Source organism: Sminthopsis crassicaudata, chromosome 1 (assembly GCF_048593235.1).
Source record: "Sminthopsis crassicaudata isolate SCR6 chromosome 1, ASM4859323v1, whole genome shotgun sequence".
Lineage (NCBI taxonomy): Eukaryota > Metazoa > Chordata > Mammalia > Dasyuromorphia > Dasyuridae > Sminthopsis > Sminthopsis crassicaudata.
The window spans coordinates 31,995,314-32,014,152 of NC_133617.1; the positions used below are offsets into that span (position 1 = coordinate 31,995,314).

General features: G+C 39.1%; 1 protein-coding gene across 2 annotated transcripts in view; it reads right to left on the reverse strand.

Moving 5' to 3' along the window:
* Positions 1-12,135: 12,135 nt before the first annotated feature.
* ANAPC5 (anaphase promoting complex subunit 5) overlaps positions 12,136-18,839 on the reverse strand; it is a 29,728-nt gene continuing 23,024 nt past the window's right edge. For both annotated transcript variants that reach the window (XM_074297871.1, XM_074297879.1), the window contains exons 12-17: positions 18,154-18,228; positions 16,856-16,977; positions 14,505-14,612; positions 13,827-13,974; positions 12,891-13,053; positions 12,136-12,479 (exon numbers count right to left, since the gene is read on the reverse strand). In XM_074297871.1, the coding sequence (XP_074153972.1) occupies positions 12,268-12,479; positions 12,891-13,053; positions 13,827-13,974; positions 14,505-14,612; positions 16,856-16,977; positions 18,154-18,228 (828 nt within the window). In that variant the 3' untranslated portion in view covers positions 12,136-12,267. The remainder of the gene's footprint in view (positions 12,480-12,890; positions 13,054-13,826; positions 13,975-14,504; positions 14,613-16,855; positions 16,978-18,153; positions 18,229-18,839) is intronic.

The following is an 18,839-nucleotide window of genomic DNA, read 5'->3' on the forward strand; positions in this document are numbered from 1 at the left end:
AAAAATCTGATCTTCCTTGTGCAACACAATAAATGTATAAATATGTATATATAGACTGTATTTAACATATTTAACATGTATGGGACTATCTGCCATCTAGGGGAGGGGGTGGGGGGAAGGAGGGGAAAAGTTGGAACAGAAGTTTTTGCAAGGGTCAATGTTGAAAAATTACCCATGCATATGTTTTGTATATAAAAAGCTATAATAAAAACATAAAATAAACCATCAGCAAGTATATGTAATGAGGATAAATTAGAACAATTTCTAATATGATCAAGAATGAAACAAGATTACCCCCATCACCATTTCTACTTAAAATTGTATTAGAAATGTTAGCTTTGGCAATAAGAGAAAAAGAAATTAAAGGAATTAGAGTAGGTAATGATGAAACTGAATTAATACTCTTTGCAGATGATATGATGGTATACTTAAGAGAATCAACTAAAAAACTACTAAAAAAAATTCACAACTTTAACAAAGTTTCAGAATACAAAATAAATCCACATTAATCGTCGGCATTTCTATGTGTTACCAACAAAATCCAGCAGCAAGAGATACAAAGAGAAATTCCATTTAAAAGGATTGTAGATAACATAAAATATTTGGGAATCTACCTGCCAAGACAAGTAAAGAACTATATGAACACAATTAGAAAGCATTTTCCCCACAAATAAAGTCAGATCTAATCAGTTGGAAGAATATCAAGTGCTAATGGGTAGTCTGAGCTAATATAATAAAAATGACAATTCTATGTAAATCAATCTATTTATTCAGTGTCATACCAATCAAACTCCCAAGAAATTATTTTACAATTAGAAAAAAATAATAACAAACTTCATCTGAAAAAACAAAAGGTCAAGAATTTTAAGGGAATTGATGAAAAATGCAAATGAAGGTAGTCTAGCTGTAGCAGACCTAAAACTGTATTTTAAAGCAGTGGTCATCAAAACTATTTGGTACTGGCTAAGACATAGAATAGTGGATCAGTGGAATAGGTTAGAATCACAAGTCACAATAAGCAATGACTATTAATCAATGTTTAATGAATCTAAAGACTCCAGCTTCTGGGATAAGAACTCACTATTTGACCAAAATTGTTGAGGAAAATTGCAAACTAGCATGGCAGAAACTAGACATTGACCCACACCTAACACCCTCTACCAAGATAAAATGGAAATAGGTTCATGATTTAGGCATAAAGAGTGATATACTATAAGCAAATTAGAAGAATAAAGGATAGTCTACCTCTCAGATCTGTGGAGAAGGAAAGAATCTATGGCCAAAGAAGAACTAAAGCACATTATGGAATGCAAAATGGATGATTCTGCTTATATTAAGTTAAAAAGTTTTTGTATAAACAAAACCAATGCAGACAATAATAGAAAGGCAGCAATAAATTGGGAAAACAATTTACATTCAAGGGTTCTGATAAAGGCCTTATTTTTAAAATATATAGAGAATTGACTCAAATTTATAAGAACACAGACCATTCTCCAATTGATAAATAGTCAAAGGATATGAACAGACAATTTTCAGATTAAGAAATTAAAACCATTTCTAGTCATACGAAAAAATGTTCTAAATCACTATTAATCAGAGAAATGCAAATTAAGACAACTCTTAGGTACCATTACACACTGCTCAGATTGCCTAAGATGATAAGAAAAGATAATGATGAATGTTGGAGGAGATATGGGGAAAATGGGACACTAATACATTGTTGGTGGAGTTGTGAACTGAAAAAACCATTTTGGAGAGCAATATGAATTATACCCAATGGACTATCAAACTGTGCATACCTTTTGATCCAGCAGTGTCTCTACTGGGCCTGTATTCCAAGAAATCATAATAAAAGAAGAAAATGCCCACACGTACAAGGATGTTTGTAGCAGCCCTTTTGGTAGTAGCAAGGAACTGGAAACTGAATGGATGCCGTCAGTTGGAAAATGGCTGAATAAGTTATGGTATCTGATTGTTATAGAATATTATTATTCTATAAGAAACGATCAGCAGGATGATTTCAGAGAGACCTGGAGAGATTTACATGAACTCATGGTAAGTGAAGTAAGTAGAACCAGAAGATAGTTGCACACAGCAACAAGATATGATGATCAATTCTGATGGACGTGGCTCTTTTCAACAATGAGGTAATTCAGGCCAGTTCCAATGGTCTTGTGATGGAGAGAGCCATCTGCACCCAGAGAGGGGACCATGGAGACTGAGTGTAGATCACAACATGGCATTTTCACTTTTGTTGTTGTTTGCTTGCATTTTGTTTTCTTTCTCATTTTTTTCCTTTTTGATCTGAGTTTTCCTGTGCAGCATGATAATTGTGGAAATATGTCTAGAAGAATTGCACATGTTTAACATATATTGAATTGCTTGCCATCTAGGGGAAAGAGGAAGAGGAAGAGGAGAAAAAAAAATTGGGACACAAGGTTTTGCAAGGGTGAATATTAAAAAGTAAATATGCATATTTTTAAAAATAAAAAGCTTTATTTAAAAAAAAAAGCAGAATGGGCCAAATGGAAAAAGAGGTACAGAAGATCCACTGAAGAAATTAATTCCTTAAAAATTAGAATTGGGTATGTGGAAGCTAATGATTCTATGAGATATCAAGAAACAATAAAATAAAGTGAAAAGAATGAAAAACAGAAGAAAATGTGAAATATCTCCTGAAAAACAACTGACCTGAAAAGTAGATCAAGGACAAATAATTTAAAAATTATTAGATTACTGTCATCAAAGCTATCACATCAAAGAAAAAGCTCAGTCATCATTTGTCAAGAAAGTATCAAGGAAAACTGTCCTGGTATCTTAGATCCAGAGGGTAAAATAGAAATTGAAAGAATCTGTCAATTACTTCCTGAAAAGAGATCCCAAAATGAAACTTCCCAGAAATAGTGCAGCCAAATCCCAGAGATTCTGGGTCAAGGAGAAAATATTTCAAGCCCAATACCATGGAGCCACAATCAGGATCACACAAGATTTAGCACCTTCCACTTTAAAAGAATGCATGGCTTGGATGTTCCATAATTTTCCAGAACATTCTGGATCTAGAATTACCTATCCAGCAAAACTGAATATAATCCTTCAGGGGAGGGGAAATGGACATTTAATGAAATAGAGAACTTTCAAGCTTTCCTTATGAAAAGATCAGAGATGAATAGAAAATTTGACATTCAAAGAGAAGACTCAAGAGAATAATGAAAAGGTAAACATGAAAGAGAAATCATGAGGAACTCGATCAAGTTTAACTATTTACATTCCTATATAGGAAGATGATACAGATAACTCCCAAGGAAATTTATCATTATTAGGACAGTTTCAAGGAATTTACATAGACAAAGAGAAAGTCAATTATTGTATATGTTACAATGGGCTCAGGAAAAAAAAAAAGGAATGGGTGAGAAAGAGGGAGGCAGAATTAAGACAACTCTGAGATACCACTACACACCTGTCAGATTGGCTAAGGTGACAGGAACAAATAATGATGAATGTTGGAGGGGATGTGGGAAAACTGGGACACTGATACATTGTTGGTGGAGTTGTGAAAGAATCCAGCCATTCTGGAGAGCAATCTGGAATTATGCCCAAAAAGTTATCAAACTGTGCATATCCTTTGATCCAGCATTGCTGCTATTGGGATTATATCCCAAAGAAATACTAAAGAGGGGAAAGGGACCTGTATGTGCCAAAATGTTTGTGGCAACTCTTTTCATAGTGGCTAGAAACTGGAAGATGAATGGATGTCCATCAATTGGAGAATGGTTGGGTAAATTATGGTATATATGAATGTTATGGAATATTATTGCTCTGTAAGAAATGACCATCAGGAGGAATACAGAGAGGTTTGGAGAGACTTACATCAACTGATGCTGAGTGAAACGAGCAGAACTAGGAGATCATTATACACTTCAACAATGATACTGTATGAGGATGTATTCTGATGGAAGTGGAAATCTTCAACATAGAGAAGATCCAACTCACTTCCAGTTGATCAATGATGGACAGAAACAACTACACCCAGAGAAGGAACACTGGGAATTGAATGCAAACTGTTAGCGCTACTGTCTATCTACCCAGGTTACTTATACCTTCAGAATCCAATACTTAACGTGCAACAAGAAAATTGGATTTACACACATATATTGTATCTAGGTTATACTGTAACACATGTAAAATGTATGAGATTGCCTGTCATCTAGGGGAGGGAGTAGAGGGAGAGAGGGGAAAATTTGGAAAAATGAATACAAGGGATAATGTTATAAAAAAAATTACTCATACATATGTACTTTCAAAAAAAATTTTATAATTATAAAATTAATTTTAAAAAAAGAGAAAGAGGGATGCAATCAGAGAAGAGGGTAGGGAAAAGTAGAATGGGTAAACATAAAAGTGTATATAAAAAAGGAATATAAGTGTATATAAAATAAGGAAGTATAAAAATGTAAAAGTGTATATAAAATAAGGAAGAACTTTCACAATGGAAGAAAAAAATTCATGGAAGGAGATGACAAGCAATGCTTGAATCTCATTCTCATCAGAATTAGCTCAAAGGAGGAAGAATATACATATACATTCATATAATCCATTGGTGAAATAGGATAAGAAGAAAATGAGAGAAAGGGGGGCAAGGAATGATAAAAAGGAAGTCAAATTAAGGGAAGCAATGTTTAGAAGCAAAGTAGATTTTTAAAGGAATGGCCAGATAAAAAGAGATAGAAAAAAATGGGATGGATGAAAATATACAGTAATCCTCATTGTGAATATAAATGGAATGAGATCACTCATAACATAGAAGCATAGTAGAAGGGATTAGAAACCAGAATTCAACAATATGTTGTTTAAAGATAGATACACTTGAAACAGACATAGACAGTTAAAATAAAGGTCTGGAGCAGAATCTAATATGCTTCATCTAAATTAAAAATAAAAAGTTAGGGATTGCAATTCTGACTTCAAACAAAGCAAAAGCAAAAATAAATCTAGTTAAAAGGGAGAGCCAGGAAAAGTATTTTGATAAAAGGAATCATAGACAATGATGAAATATAAAGTTTTAATAGTAAATTTCTATGATAAAGACTTCATTTCTCAAATATATACTGAATATAGTACTGAGACCAATTTACAAAAATAAGTGCCACTTATATATAACCTATATCAGGTTGCTTATCATCTCAGGGAGAAGAGAGGGGAGGGAGAGAATTTCAAATCCAGAATTAAAAGAAACAAACACCCAAGTGTTAAAAATTGGGGAAGGGGAAATAAAAAACCATTTTTTAAAAAGTGCCATTCTCAATTGATAAGTGGTTAAAGGATATAAACAGGAAGTTTTTAGAAGAAATAAAAACGTTATAATCATATGAAAAATATACTCTAAATCATTAATGAATAGAGAAATGGAAACTAAAACAACTCTGAGGTACTACTTCATACCTACTAGAAATGACAAATGCTGAAGAGGAAGTGGAGAAAATAGGTACACTAATGAAATAAATGTTGGTGGACTAGTGAACTTTCCAAACATTCTGGAGAACGATTTGGAATTTTGCCCAAAGGGCTATAAAACTATTCATGCCCTTTGACCCAGCATTAGTACTAGTAGGTCTGTATCCCAAAGATTTCATAAAAAGAGGGAAGGATCTATAGATACAAAAATATTTAGAGCAAGTAAATTTTTTGTGATGGTAAGGAACTGGAAATTAAGGAGATGCTCATCATTTTTTTGTTTGTTTTTCTTCCCAGATTATTTTTAGCTTCCGAATCCAATTCTTCCTTTGCAACAACAACAAAAAAATTCGGTTCTGCACATATATATTGTACCTAGGATATACTATAAAATATTTAATATGTATGGGACTGCCTGCCATCTAGGGGAGGGGGTGGAGGGAAGGAGGGGGAAAATTCGGAACAGAAGGGAGTACAAGGGATAATGTTGTAAAAAAAAATTACCTATGCATATATACTGTCAAAAAAAGTTATAATTATAAAATTAATTTTAAAAAAGGAGATGCTCATCAATTGGGCAAAGGATGAACATGTTTAGGTGATGGAATACTGTTGTGCTGTGGGAAATAATAAGGGGAGAAGATGGTTTCAGAAAATAAATAGTAAGACTTATATAAATCAGTGCCAAGCGAAGAGAGAAAAATCAGATCACTGTGTACAGTAATAGCAATGTTGTGATGACGATCAACAGTGAAAGACTTGGCTGCTCTGATCAGTACATGATCCAAGTCAATTTGGAAGGATTTATGATAATAAAATGCTCTCCACTTCCAGAGAACTGATGAACTATGTCTGTGAATTGAAGTATAATTTTCTCACTATTTTTCTTGCCTTTTTTTTTAAATAAAGCTCATATAAAAATGTTTTGAATGATTTCACATGTATAACTAATATCATATTGCTTGCCTTTTCAGTGGGTATGGGAGGGGTAGAAGGAGGAAGGAGAGAATTTGGAACTCAAAATTTTTAAAGAAAAAAAGTTAAACATAAATATTTTTATAATAGCTCTTGATTTTCAAAAATATACAACAATAATTTTCAATATTCACCCCTTAAAAACCTTGTGTTACAAATTTTCCCCTCCCTTCTCCCCATCCTCTCCCTTTGATGGCCAGTAATCCAATATATGTTAAACATGTAAATTTTAGTAACATATGAAAGATGATATGAAGGGGGAAGGGAAAACATGTATAAAAATATTCAAAACAATTTTATTTGTAACAAAATAGCAAAAAAGTAAATGCAATCTATAGGCCCAAGGACTGAGAAATAACAGTACAAATTAGGTTTTACAATGTAATGAAATACTCTCGAATATACACCAGTGTCCCTGTGATATTATCCACAGGGGTATATACCCTCCAATCTTGAAGATCACAGCTCATCAATGTCTGCCCATCCTGTGCCCAGCACATAAGTTTACCTTCTATAAGTTTACCACAGGAGGCTCATGCCAACTACCAGGGGCTTCCATTGAAATCTCTTGGCAGATAGGAAGGATGCCTAGAAATGTGGAAATCGTTATACAAAGTGATATAAAGTGAGGACAGAAAATTAAAACACAAACCAAGAACTATGTTTTATGTATAAACCTATATGTGTGTGTGTATGTATATAAAATATGTATTTATATAAATGGCAACAAATAGAAGGGGACAGAGAAAATAAATTGATGTAATTTATATATATATATATATATATATATATATATATATATATATATATATATATATATACATGTTACATATATATATATATGTGCAAATTTTATTTTTGCCATAATAACATGGCAAAACAATCTTTTAGCATTTTTTTAAAGTCTTAAGTTCCAAATTCTCTCTTTTCCTAGCTCCATTTTCTCCCCCCACCTGAGGCATTAAACAATAAGATTTCCATCTTAGTCATTTTGTATAAGAAGACTCAAATAAAAGAAAAAGAATGACAGAAAGTGAAAAATCCCCTGTTTCCGTCTGTACTCAATATTAGTTCTTTCTCTGGAAGGCATCATTGTATGCTTCATGATTAGTCCTTTGGGATTTCTAGGATAATGATTACTGGATATATTCATAGCTATTCATCTCACCATGTTGCTATTACCATGTGTACAATGTTCTCCTGGTTCTGCTCACTTCACTTTGCATCAGTTCATATAAAATTTTCCTGGCTTTTTTTTTTTCAGTTTTTCTGAATTTATCTGAAATTTCTGAAATTATTTCTCATTATTTCTTATAACACAATAAGGTTCTGATGGTAATTAATTTTAAAGTTTATATCACAATATTACAAATAAATAAAATTCAAACTAATTTAAGGTTTAATTCTATACTCTTTTATTTATATTTCAATTCACCAAATACTACATGGAGGGTACTGAGCCTCATAGCATGGCCGAAAGAAAGAAAGAAAGAAAGAAAGAAGAAAGAAAGAAAGAAAGAAAGAAAGAAAGGAAAGAAAGAAAGAAAGAAAGAAGAAAGAAAGAAGAAGAGAAAGAAGACAGAAGAGAAAAGAGAGAGAGAGAGAGAGAGTGAGAGAGGAAGAGAGAGAAGAGAGAGAGAGAAAGGAGAAAGGAAGGAAGGAAGGAGAAGGAAGGAAGGAAAGGAAGAAGGAAAGGAAGGAGAAGAAGAAAAGAAAGAAAGAAAGAAAGAAAAGAAAGAAAGAAAGAAAGAAAGAAAGAAAGAAAGAAGAAAGAAAGAAGAAAGAAAGAAGAAAGAAAGAAAGAAAGAAAGAAAGAAAGAAAGAAAGAAAGAAAGAAAAGAAAGAAAGAAAGAAGAAAGAAAGAAAGAAGAAAGAAAGAAAGAAAGAAAGAAAGAAAGAAGGAAGGAAGGAAGGAAGGAAGGAAGGAAGGAAGAAGGAAGGAAAGAAAGAAAGAAGAAAGAAGAAAAAGGAAAGAAGAAGAAAGAAAGAAAGAAAGAGAAAGAAAGAAAGCAAGATCGAAGAAAGAAAGAAAGAAAGAAAGGAAGGAAGGAAGGAAGGAAGGAAGAAGAGAGAAAGAATAAAGGAGAGAGAGAAAGAAAGAAAGGAGAGAGAAATATAGAAAGAAAGGAGAAGGAAGAAGGAAGAAAGAAAGAAATAATGAAAGAAGGAAGGAAGGAAGAACCTGATTAGTCATGAGATCTAACCTGTCTATTTATTTATTTTTTGCTGCAGGCAATTGGGGCTAAGTGCCTTACCACAGGGTCACACAGCCAGGAAGTGTTACAGTGTCTGAGATCATATTTGAACCCACTTCCTCCTGACTTCAGGGCTGGTTGGTGCTCTACCCACTGCGCCCCCTAGCTGCCCCAGACACCCTTTATTTTCTGGCTGGGGCAATCAGGGCCCATGGAGATATTTGTCCATATGTTCCCAAGGCAGTAAGTGACAGGCAGAATATGAACCCACTCAAAGTCGGAGCCGGAACCTTTATCCCACTCAGCATTCTGCAGGCCTAGAGCATTGCATTTCAGCTACTGTTACTACCAGGAGATACAACAAGTACACAAATGAGTAAACACAAGGTGACTGGAAGAGAGCCAGCGGATGACTCCAAGGACCAGGAAAGACTTCCTTCACAGGGGCCGTGACACATCCTTGAAAACAAACATGGAATTCCCTGAGGGAGGGATGAAAAAGGAATGTCCAGGTGAGGAAGCGGGGAGGGGGGGGGGGGGGGCCAGAAAACCGCTTGGAATCAGGATCTTGGACTCTCATCTGCCTCTGACACTCACTAGCTCAGCGACCAAGGGCTAGTCATGAAACAGCCTCAGTTTCCTCATCTGTATGTTGAATATCCTAGTAGAAAACCCCTACTTCCTAGCCTATGAGGCAACCTTAAAGTGCTATGTAAACCGAAATAGGAAATACCCCAGATCTACAACTGACTCATCAATCAGTTGCCTGAGATAGGGAATAGTTAAGACAGTTGCCTAGGGTCACAGGGATAGTAAGGTTAGGCGGCAGCATTTGAACCCAGGTCACCCTGATCCGAACACCAAGCCCTTGATGGGAATGAAACAATGGCTCCATTTATGTAGCACAACAGTTCTCTGCAGACCCCTTGAAGGGACTGCCAGTGGGTCTAAAATCCAAGGCTGAGCTTTGCCATTTCGAACTTTCTAGTCTCGGGTAACAACATGGAATTTGGGGATATTAAAGGGTGTTCTTCATCCTCGAAAGGGGTTGGGTAGAGAGCACTAGTTCTTCACCAGCAATGGGCATGGTCCCACAGGACCAAGTCACAGGCAGCCCAAGAGGGAAAGTCACCCCCACTTCCTGCCTGCCTTGAAAAAAAGGAATGGAAAGGCAGCGAGTTATTGCCCAGGCCAATTTAGTCCAACTATTTGGCCATCATTTCTTACGCAGACCTATGGTACGATTCAACAAGCTTTCCACAAAGCACGCCTTGGAACTGCTGCCGGTTACCCTGTGCTCCCTCCTTGTCCTTCCTCTACCCCTCTAGGCTCCCAAGGCATGCTGGAATGCCGCGCCATTTCTGATTGGTTTGGGATCTACCTTGGCTTTTCACCGCCAAGACTCTTCCCATCGGCCTCATTTTGGACTACCTGATTATAAGGGGACAAGAAACATTCTGCTCTGTTCCAGCAGCTCTCAAACTTGGTCTGCATATTCAGGTCCGGTGGGAAGAGCCAAAAATAAATAAGGATTTGGGCAGTGGAGCCCTGGAGTCAGTGGGACCTAATTCAAATCCAACCTCAGACACTTGACATCTTCTAACCGTATGACCCTGAGCAAGCCATTTAATTCTGATTGCAATCACAGTGAATAAACAGCCTTAGTGAGGCTGGATTGAAAATCAACCCCAGACTTTGACCTCTTACTATGTGACAAATTTTCCAGGCTGCAGTTTTCTCATCTGTGTACCACAGTGCACAGAGAACCAGCCTTGAGTCAGGAAGACTCATCTTCCCAAGTTCCACTGTGGCCTCAGACACTTACTGGCTATGTGATCCCAGGCAAGGCACTTAACCCTGTTTGCCTCAGTCTCCTCCTCTGTAAAATGAGCTGAAGGAGGAAATGGCAAAGCATCCCAGTACTTCTGCCAAGAAAACCCCAAATGGGATCACAGAGTCAAACATGACTGAACAAAAATAAGAGGTTGAAAATACAGGGTATCCCAAGATTCTCAGGGCAGTTTTAGTGGTTTAAGCTTCTATCACTACTTATTAAGGTAATGAAGTGTTTGAGCGTGAGCTGTGCTCCACCATTTCACAGAACTTGCCTTGAGAGAAAACATTTTTCATCCAGCTAGGATGTACACCAAAATAAAGTTTCTAGCTGTTCTTTGTTGCTTCTTAAGGATGTTTGGAGAGCAACGGCCATTAGAATTTATAAACACGGAGTTTTCTGCTAGTACTCAAGAGGGACAAGTAATAGTTTATATGGAACAAACTCCCTAGAGTTCATTCCCTTGGACTATTCCCGGCTGAGGGTTTTTGTGCCTGATCTTTTATGTTGTTGAATATGGAGAAAGCCACAACATATGAAGTGCAAAACGAGTGCTCAGGATCTTCGAGTCCCTTTTGGGCTTTTTGGGGGTTTTTGGTTTTTTGTGGGTTTTTTTGATTGGCACTTGCTTTTGGGTGGACATTGCTCTATACTTTAGATATTCAAACTAGGGTTATCTAGCACTACAGAGAGAGCTGGTGCTTTAGAAGAAAACACAAGACACAGAGCCACTGGTAAATTGACCAGCTGAAGAGCCAGTCTTGTCAGACTCTGCTAATTTCATATGGGTGATTGGATCTTAAATCATGCCGTCAAACACTTCGAGATTATTTGTCCTATCTCCTTTACTTGAAAGGGAGAGGTCTAGAGTAGTTGGGATTTACCCTAGGCCACATGGACAGCACTGAAATTCAAAGTCATGTCCTCTGGTTCCAAAATCAATGATAGTTCCATTTAAACATAAGGCTATCCCACACTTTTTACCTCAAATAAATGGTTCATCTGCAGTAGATTTGTTTTATCGATTTTTGTTATTGCTGTTACTGTGATATTTTTGGAAATCAAGTCTGTTTCCAGCCCTATTCTTCAAAAGCAAATCAATAAGCATTTTTTAATGATATGATATTAGACACTGATGATTAAAAAAAAAAAAAAATCCTGCTCTCAGGGAGCTTACACTAAATTACTGTGTTCTTCTTAACCAGTTGAGAAATTTCCAAATTCTGGATTGTATTCCAGTTCTTCCATTCTGTACCTCTCCACTGATCTTTATTCAGCAATCTCTCTTGTTCTACTCCCCACCTCTTAGGTTTTTGCCTCTTTCCTGTCCAGTGAAGACATTTTCATCATTTCCCTGAGATGTCATGTCTCTTATGTTCCACCTGGGTTTCACTCCCAATTTCTTCTCATCTTTCTCTCCCTGGGTTTTCTCTCAGAACAAGGGAAGGAGAATTAACCAACTGCCGAAAGCAATTATGCAGGTGAGGGCAATTCACAACATACAAGAATTGGGCTTAGAAAGAACACAATCTTTGCCATGTCTAACTCTTTGCTAATGTCGTCAATATTTAACAACAAAAAGCCCAACAATGGTAATCTCTGTCATGACAATGGGGGGAAAGGAGAAGAGGAAGGAAGCCCTGGATTTACTTTCCAGTAGCAAAATAAAAGGGAATGAGCTAAACTGAAGGCAGTCTTTTTTATTGATAAAGGGATTCCAATAATACACAAATGATCGCACAAAAAAATACATCATTTAAAGGTGAGGAGAAGAAAACATTCGCCACAAGGCCAGCATTGGCTGTCCTTGGGCTAGAGGTGGTTGACTAAGGGCACCCCATGAGCAGGAAGCTCCTGATGTAACTGACGGAAGAGCATGGCACATCTGTTCCTCTCCTGGGCCTTCCCCAGCATATGGTAGAGCCTCGCCTGGAAGTAAAGAACGTCTCTGATTTGCTCTTTGCAGTCCACTTTTGCAAAGTAACTCTTGGCTTCATTGAGGTTCAGGATGGCTGATTCCAAAGCTGATAAAAAAAAAAGTAGAAGGGAGTCCCCTTCGGTTAATTAGGGAAAGTCTCTCTATACAGCCCCATCTCCTTTTCAGATTTGAGATCAAGTTCTACCTGTTATTTCTTTCCTGGATACATTTCTATTCCTCTTTCTCCTTAAAAGAAAATCTGATTCAGGTTTTCGATTCTTGCAGTAGGCTTCAAGCCCTCATTTCTAAGAGCACATGACTCTGTGGAAGATGTTTCTCATTTTTTTTTTTTACTTTAAACCCCCAACCCCAATATTTCTAGAAGCACCACAAGCCTTTAGTGGAAAGCTAACAAGTCTATGAAGACTTAATGGCAGCAGAACACCTTCCTTTCTACTGGCACCCCAACTGGAGAGTCTGGTCTGAAGGGAGCACAAGAAGGCTGGCTTGATTGTACCTTCTACTTTCTTCTGGGGATCATAGGAAGCAGCAGAAGCAACCTGGCACTTGGCCACCAGAAACATAGCACGCCCTTTGTCCAGCACAGCCCCATCTGCCAAGATGGGCTCAATGGCCATATGGAGGATGTTCAAGGCCTGCTCAGGAATTCCAAGGATAAGCTAGAGGGGAAAAAAAAACCGCAACAAGATCGGCCTGTGCTTCTCCAGGGCGGTAAGAGGTCATGCAACAGCTTTGTTCTGTTCTGCTAAGTCACTGTATTCTTTCCTGAAGGAGGAGCCTCTGGCTCAAACTGATAACTATTCTCCAGGCCCCACTTTAAAAATGCCTGAGAGAAAAACATCCATTTAAATAACAGAGAAATGGAGGAGTGAAAGGGGGAAGGTCTTTTGTGCTACAAAATATTCTGGGTTGTATAGGAGGATTCTGTAAATATGAATAAAATAACTCCTCTAGGGAATCCAAAATATGATTTCCAGGATCACAGGTGATGTTCCACTGATATGATTTCCTCAGTTCACACAAGGACACATTGGTCTTGAATTCAGTGGTATGTGTGACCAACTAAGGGAGAAGTGAAAGACTGTCCACAGGCTATAGTGATTACTAGAGAATGCTACGGGAAGCCCTCCGGCTCAAATGATGGGACAAGAATGGCTCTAAATATGATGTGCAATATGCTTGGTAGAGAGGCGCCCCAGTCTGAGAAAATCAGGGATCATCAAGGCATCCCTGTGACAAGCCAGTCTCTCTTTAGGAAGAGACAAAGTGATTCTAAGAAGACAGAGCAGCAGGTGCTGACCCAGGGAGTCCAGGTTCTTGTTGCCCAGAGCACCAGCACCCATGCCCACCCTCCACCAGTAGGAAGTAAAACCTCAGGGTCACTGGGGACAACAGGACCCCTTGCCCTCTTGCACAACAAGAAGTTGCTCACCTGGGAGAAAGCCAAGCTCAGCACAGTCTCTGAGGCCAGGTACTGGAGCCGATACTCCCTGGACAGAGCCAAGGCCTGCAGGAGGACGGGCAAAGCGATGGTGTGGCAAGAAGATCTCCAGTACAGCTCCGCCACGGCCAGCAGAACGCTGTCCCAGAAACAGGAAGAAACGGGCCCAATGTGAGGGAGTCACCCAACTCAGAGGCCCCCCCTCGGCCCTCGGCAGCCGCGGCTGCCTCCAGAGAATCAGCCCTCAATTCATGCTTCCTTCTTGGGCTTTTTCTGCTGTTTGTCAGGAGAACAATCTTGGTTTCATCTTCACTCAAGGATGATTTCTGTCCCCCTCTACTGAAACTGAGCCTGGTATCTTGTTTACAAAAATAAACTTATTCCAAATGAATGTGAGAGGATGCTGGAAAGTGACCGAGGTCACCCCATCAGGGACCAACATCACTCATCTGAGATCAGCTAATGCTATTCTCCACGCCCCATTTTAAGAAGGCCTGGGAGAAAAACATCCACTTAAATAACGGAGAATGAGGAGTGAGAAGTGGAAGGTCATTCCTGCTACAAAAAGGTTCTTGGTTGCTCAGGAGGAAGCAGCATAAGAGAAATCTGATTAGAAGTCCAGCACAGATGTGACATCCCAGCAGGCCAAGGAAAAACTCGGCCTCTTACCTAATCACCATTTCTGTGTTCTTCATCTTCTGACACTGAACCAACAACTTCTGGAGAAGCTTGTGAGCCTCCGACATCTGGTTCTGGGCTTGTAAGACAATTGCCTTCCTATGAGGAAGACAAATATATGGGATTAGGGAGAGACCCCCTAGGGCTCCGCAGCTCCTTGCCTGGGCCCCCACAAGCAGCCTTCCCAAGGGCAAGGACGGCTTCCTCAATCTCCTCTTAGAGACCTCTGTGCTTGGCCCCAAACTTCTCTGGCTCTGAGTACTTTTGGGGAGAAGAATCCTACTCTGGGGACATTATTCATCCCCAAGTCACTCTCAGAGGCCCACGTCAAGTTCCACATCCACAAACTTCTTGGCTGGCACTGAGCCCTGGTATTCATTCCAAGTGTATCACAGATTGTCCTGGGCCAAGAACTCTCGAGGAAGGACCCTCGCACACATGGATGGGCCCCATGGACAATTTATGGAGAACACGGACAAGAGGCTCATAGGAGGCTCATAGGATGAAAAGAGGATGAGTTTCAATTGTACCTTTACAAGAGCTGCCATTTCATTGCAATCATAGACAATCGCTATTCTCCAATTTTCAGTAACATACATTTAGTTTTAAGTCAAGCTTTATTTGATACTTTTTACTTTTAATAATAATTTTTTCTAGATATAACCTTCCCCTTATACCCAATACTGATGCCTCCTGTGTAAGAAAAAATAACCATCTGATTCTTCACATCAAACTGTTTCTTTTGAGAAAAGAAATTATACTTCATTATCTGTTCTCCTAGACCAAGATCAGTCATTGCAATTATTCAGAATCAAAATACTCAGTAATTGCAATGATACTCAGAATCTAGCTTACTTTTTTTATTAAAGCTTTTTATTTTCAAAACATATGCATAGACAATTTTTAACCATTCACCCCTGCAAAACCTTGTGTTCAAATTTTCCCTCCCTTTCCCTCACTCCATCTCCTCAGATGGCAAATAATTCAAATCCAATATGTTAAATGTGTGCAATTCTTCTAGACATATTTCCACAATTATCATGCTGCACAAGAAAAATCAGATCAAAAAAGAAAAAACAAAAACAAAATGCAAACAATAAAAAAAATTAAAATACTATGTTGAGATCCACACTCAGTTCCCACAGTCCTCTCTCTAAGCACCTATGGCTTTCTCCATCACAAGACCATCGGAACTGGCCTGAATATTTGAGAAGAGCCACGTCCATCAGAATTGATCATCATATAATCTTCTTGTTGCTGTGTACAATGATCTCCTGGTTCTGCTCATTTTACTTAGCATCAGTTCATGAAAGTCTTTCCAGGCCTCTGAAATTATCCTGATTCAGCTTACTTTTAGTGTTCTTTTCATTTCTGTTATGGAGTCATCCTATATATTGTTTTCCTGGCTCTGCTAAATCTTTCTGCATTCCTCTTGGTACTATCTCTTACTACATAATAATATTCCATTACATTCAAATGTCACATTTTGTCTAGCCATTGCCTCAATGACTGGCACTTATTTTAGTTCTTTGATACTACAAAAGTTCTACTATGAATATTTTTTGTATAAATGGGCCCCACTTTTTTACCTCTTTCAAGCAAATGTACCGCAGTACAAAACAGGTTACCAAAGAGTTGGTAACTTCTATTGCTTAATTCCAAATTATTTTCTAAAACAGTTGGACCAATTTGCAGTTTTACCAATATTGTATTAGTAATACTATCTACTATGCTACAATCTAGCAAGATATCATGTCAGCAGATAATGGGGTTTTATGTACAAAAGCGTTTTGTTCAAAAATAATCCAATATGCATCTATCTTCCATCTAGTGCTGGGCTTAAGACTTAGAAAGATCTGAGTTCAAATACTGCCTGAGACATTTATCAACTGTGTGACCCTTGGCAAGTCACAATCTGTCTCAGATATTGTGTAAAATGGAGATGATAATAGCACCTATTTTCCAAAGTTACAGTGTAGTTAAAATGACATATTTGTAATGTAGCCTACAAATCTAAACATACAATATAAATGTTAATTAGTGAATAGCATTATGGAAAGTTCATATAGGGAGGGACAAAAACTGTCTTTGCAGCCTTAAGAGTAGCCAACTACAATGACATTTAGTAACCACTTAATACATGTTTGGTCAATGAAGAGACACTGTCTCTGCTAGAATTCCCTCTTAATATCAATCAGAAGGACTAGGAAGATAGGCAGAATCCATTTTAATGTAAAAAAAAATCTAAAGTGAATTATTAAATGATATCATTCACAAATACAGGATTCACACAAACAAAAAGAAAACCAGTGGTAAAGATTTCCTCCAGAGAAGGTTCTTACCTGTACGCTCCCTCTAGGCTGTTAAGAGCTGTGATTCCTGTTACAAGAGAATCTGCCACGTGGTATTTACCATCATTCATAGCTCTTCCAAATTGTATCTTCTGCTCACAGAGCATCCACAACTACAGGGCAAACAAACAACAACTAAAAAAAAAAATCTAAAAAAAACCTAAAAAAAAACTAAAAAAAAAAACTGCTCATTAAGGAAAAAATATGGTTCTTCCCTGTCCTCTTGCAGTGTGGGGTTGCAGTGCAGCTCCTCTCCTCAGAATTCACTCCCACCCTTTTTTTAAAACCTGCTGAAGATTGCAAGCCCTACAGCTACATCAAGGTCCACATGTCGGCCAGCCCAAAGGTCAGTCACTCCTCCAGAACCGATTTCAGTCCTGAATTTCCTGCTTACACTTCATTCAAAGGCAGGAATTAGGAGGCAAATAGTATTTAAAGTAGGGACTCTAATGTGAGTCTACCTCAGGGCCCAGGGCCCAGCATGCGCTCCCACCCAACGGGAGCTTAATAGTACCATATTTCATGAAGAGAGTCTCAGTAATGGTACATTTCCAATTGGACCCTAAGATTCTGAGAGGCTGGGGACCAGTCTTAGGAAAATATGTAAATAGAAAGTCCTCCCAATTCTAGATTCTCAGAGAAGAGAGGGAAGAAAAATCAGTCCCTTTGGACTCATAACTCCCTCAGCAGGGATACAAGAGAGCAAGATGACAGCAAACAAAGGGCCCTGAGATGTTTATAAAGTCTCCTCTTCTGGACAGCATGGAAGGCTCCAAAGCTAGAGAGGCTGCAAGCCTGAGCCAATATCCCCCAAGGCAGAGGCACAATACAGCTACCTCAGGCAACTCTAGCTCCCACAAAGATATCACTTAGGACAAGTTAGACCCTATCCCAATCCCTTTCTTAGAATCTGTTCCTTTGCCTTCCAAAATCAGCTCCCAGTGCTCAGAGTATTCTGAGGCAGTGTGGGGAGTCCTGGGAAGGCCATGGTATGGGGAGCCAGAAGCCCTGGGAGTCCCTCATCTTTTCTTGTCACCTCCACTCTCTGAACCTCATAGCCTTCCTGTGGAAAATGAGGAGACTGAAGCAAATCTCCTTAAGGCCCCCCTTAGCTCCTCCAGGACTGTCCTTTCCCATTAGTTATGAACAGCTTAGATCAGGGGCCTGGGGGCTGAAGCTCAGGTCAGGGAAGCTCATTCAGCCCATGCAATCAGTCAACCCACATCCCTTTCATGCTTTTTGGGGGGCACGCAATGCACCTCTGAGGCCATCCAAGCAGCCAAGTTTACCTGTGCGTGCTGACTGTTGGGTGGGAACCTTTCTTTTAAGTGCTCCAGTACTTCAGAAGCAGCAGCCAAACAGCCCTGAAACAGAAAAGCCCCATTGCGTGTGTCAGCCTGGGCCAGAGCCCGACTCATCCTTTCCAAGGAGAGGAACAGCTGCTGCCGAGGCTCAGCTTCTGGGGACGAGTGCCGGCAGCACCGGGAGGAACCGGCTCATCTCATGTGGGAGGCCCCGGGAGACCTTTCATTCGGCCAGCCTGGCTCCTGTCTTATGGACGCCGTCAATGTCTGCACCATCAATGACATGTACGAGGCACACGGATATTCCGGTCCTCGCTGCCAGTACAGGAGCTGAGATGTCCCCTGCTTGGTCCCAAAGTGAAAGTTCTCACAATGGGCAACAGTTCTAGTGGCTTGGGCCTGCCCTGAGGGGCATAGTCTGTGGACTGTATGAGGAAAAGAACAGCTGACTCCCAAGATTAGTGCACGTGTCCCTGGGGACCACAAAAGTTCCCAGCAGCCTGAGCCACCTCTGAGACTGTTCTGACCAGTCATTATAAGTAAGCCTCTGGAGAACACAGACTATTTCTGGTCTCTCTCTGCATCCCCAGCATCCCCCCCCCAGTGCTCAGTGCCCAAAGTAGGCAGCTGGATATGCAGAGAGCTGCACCTAGAATCAGGAAAAGCTGAGC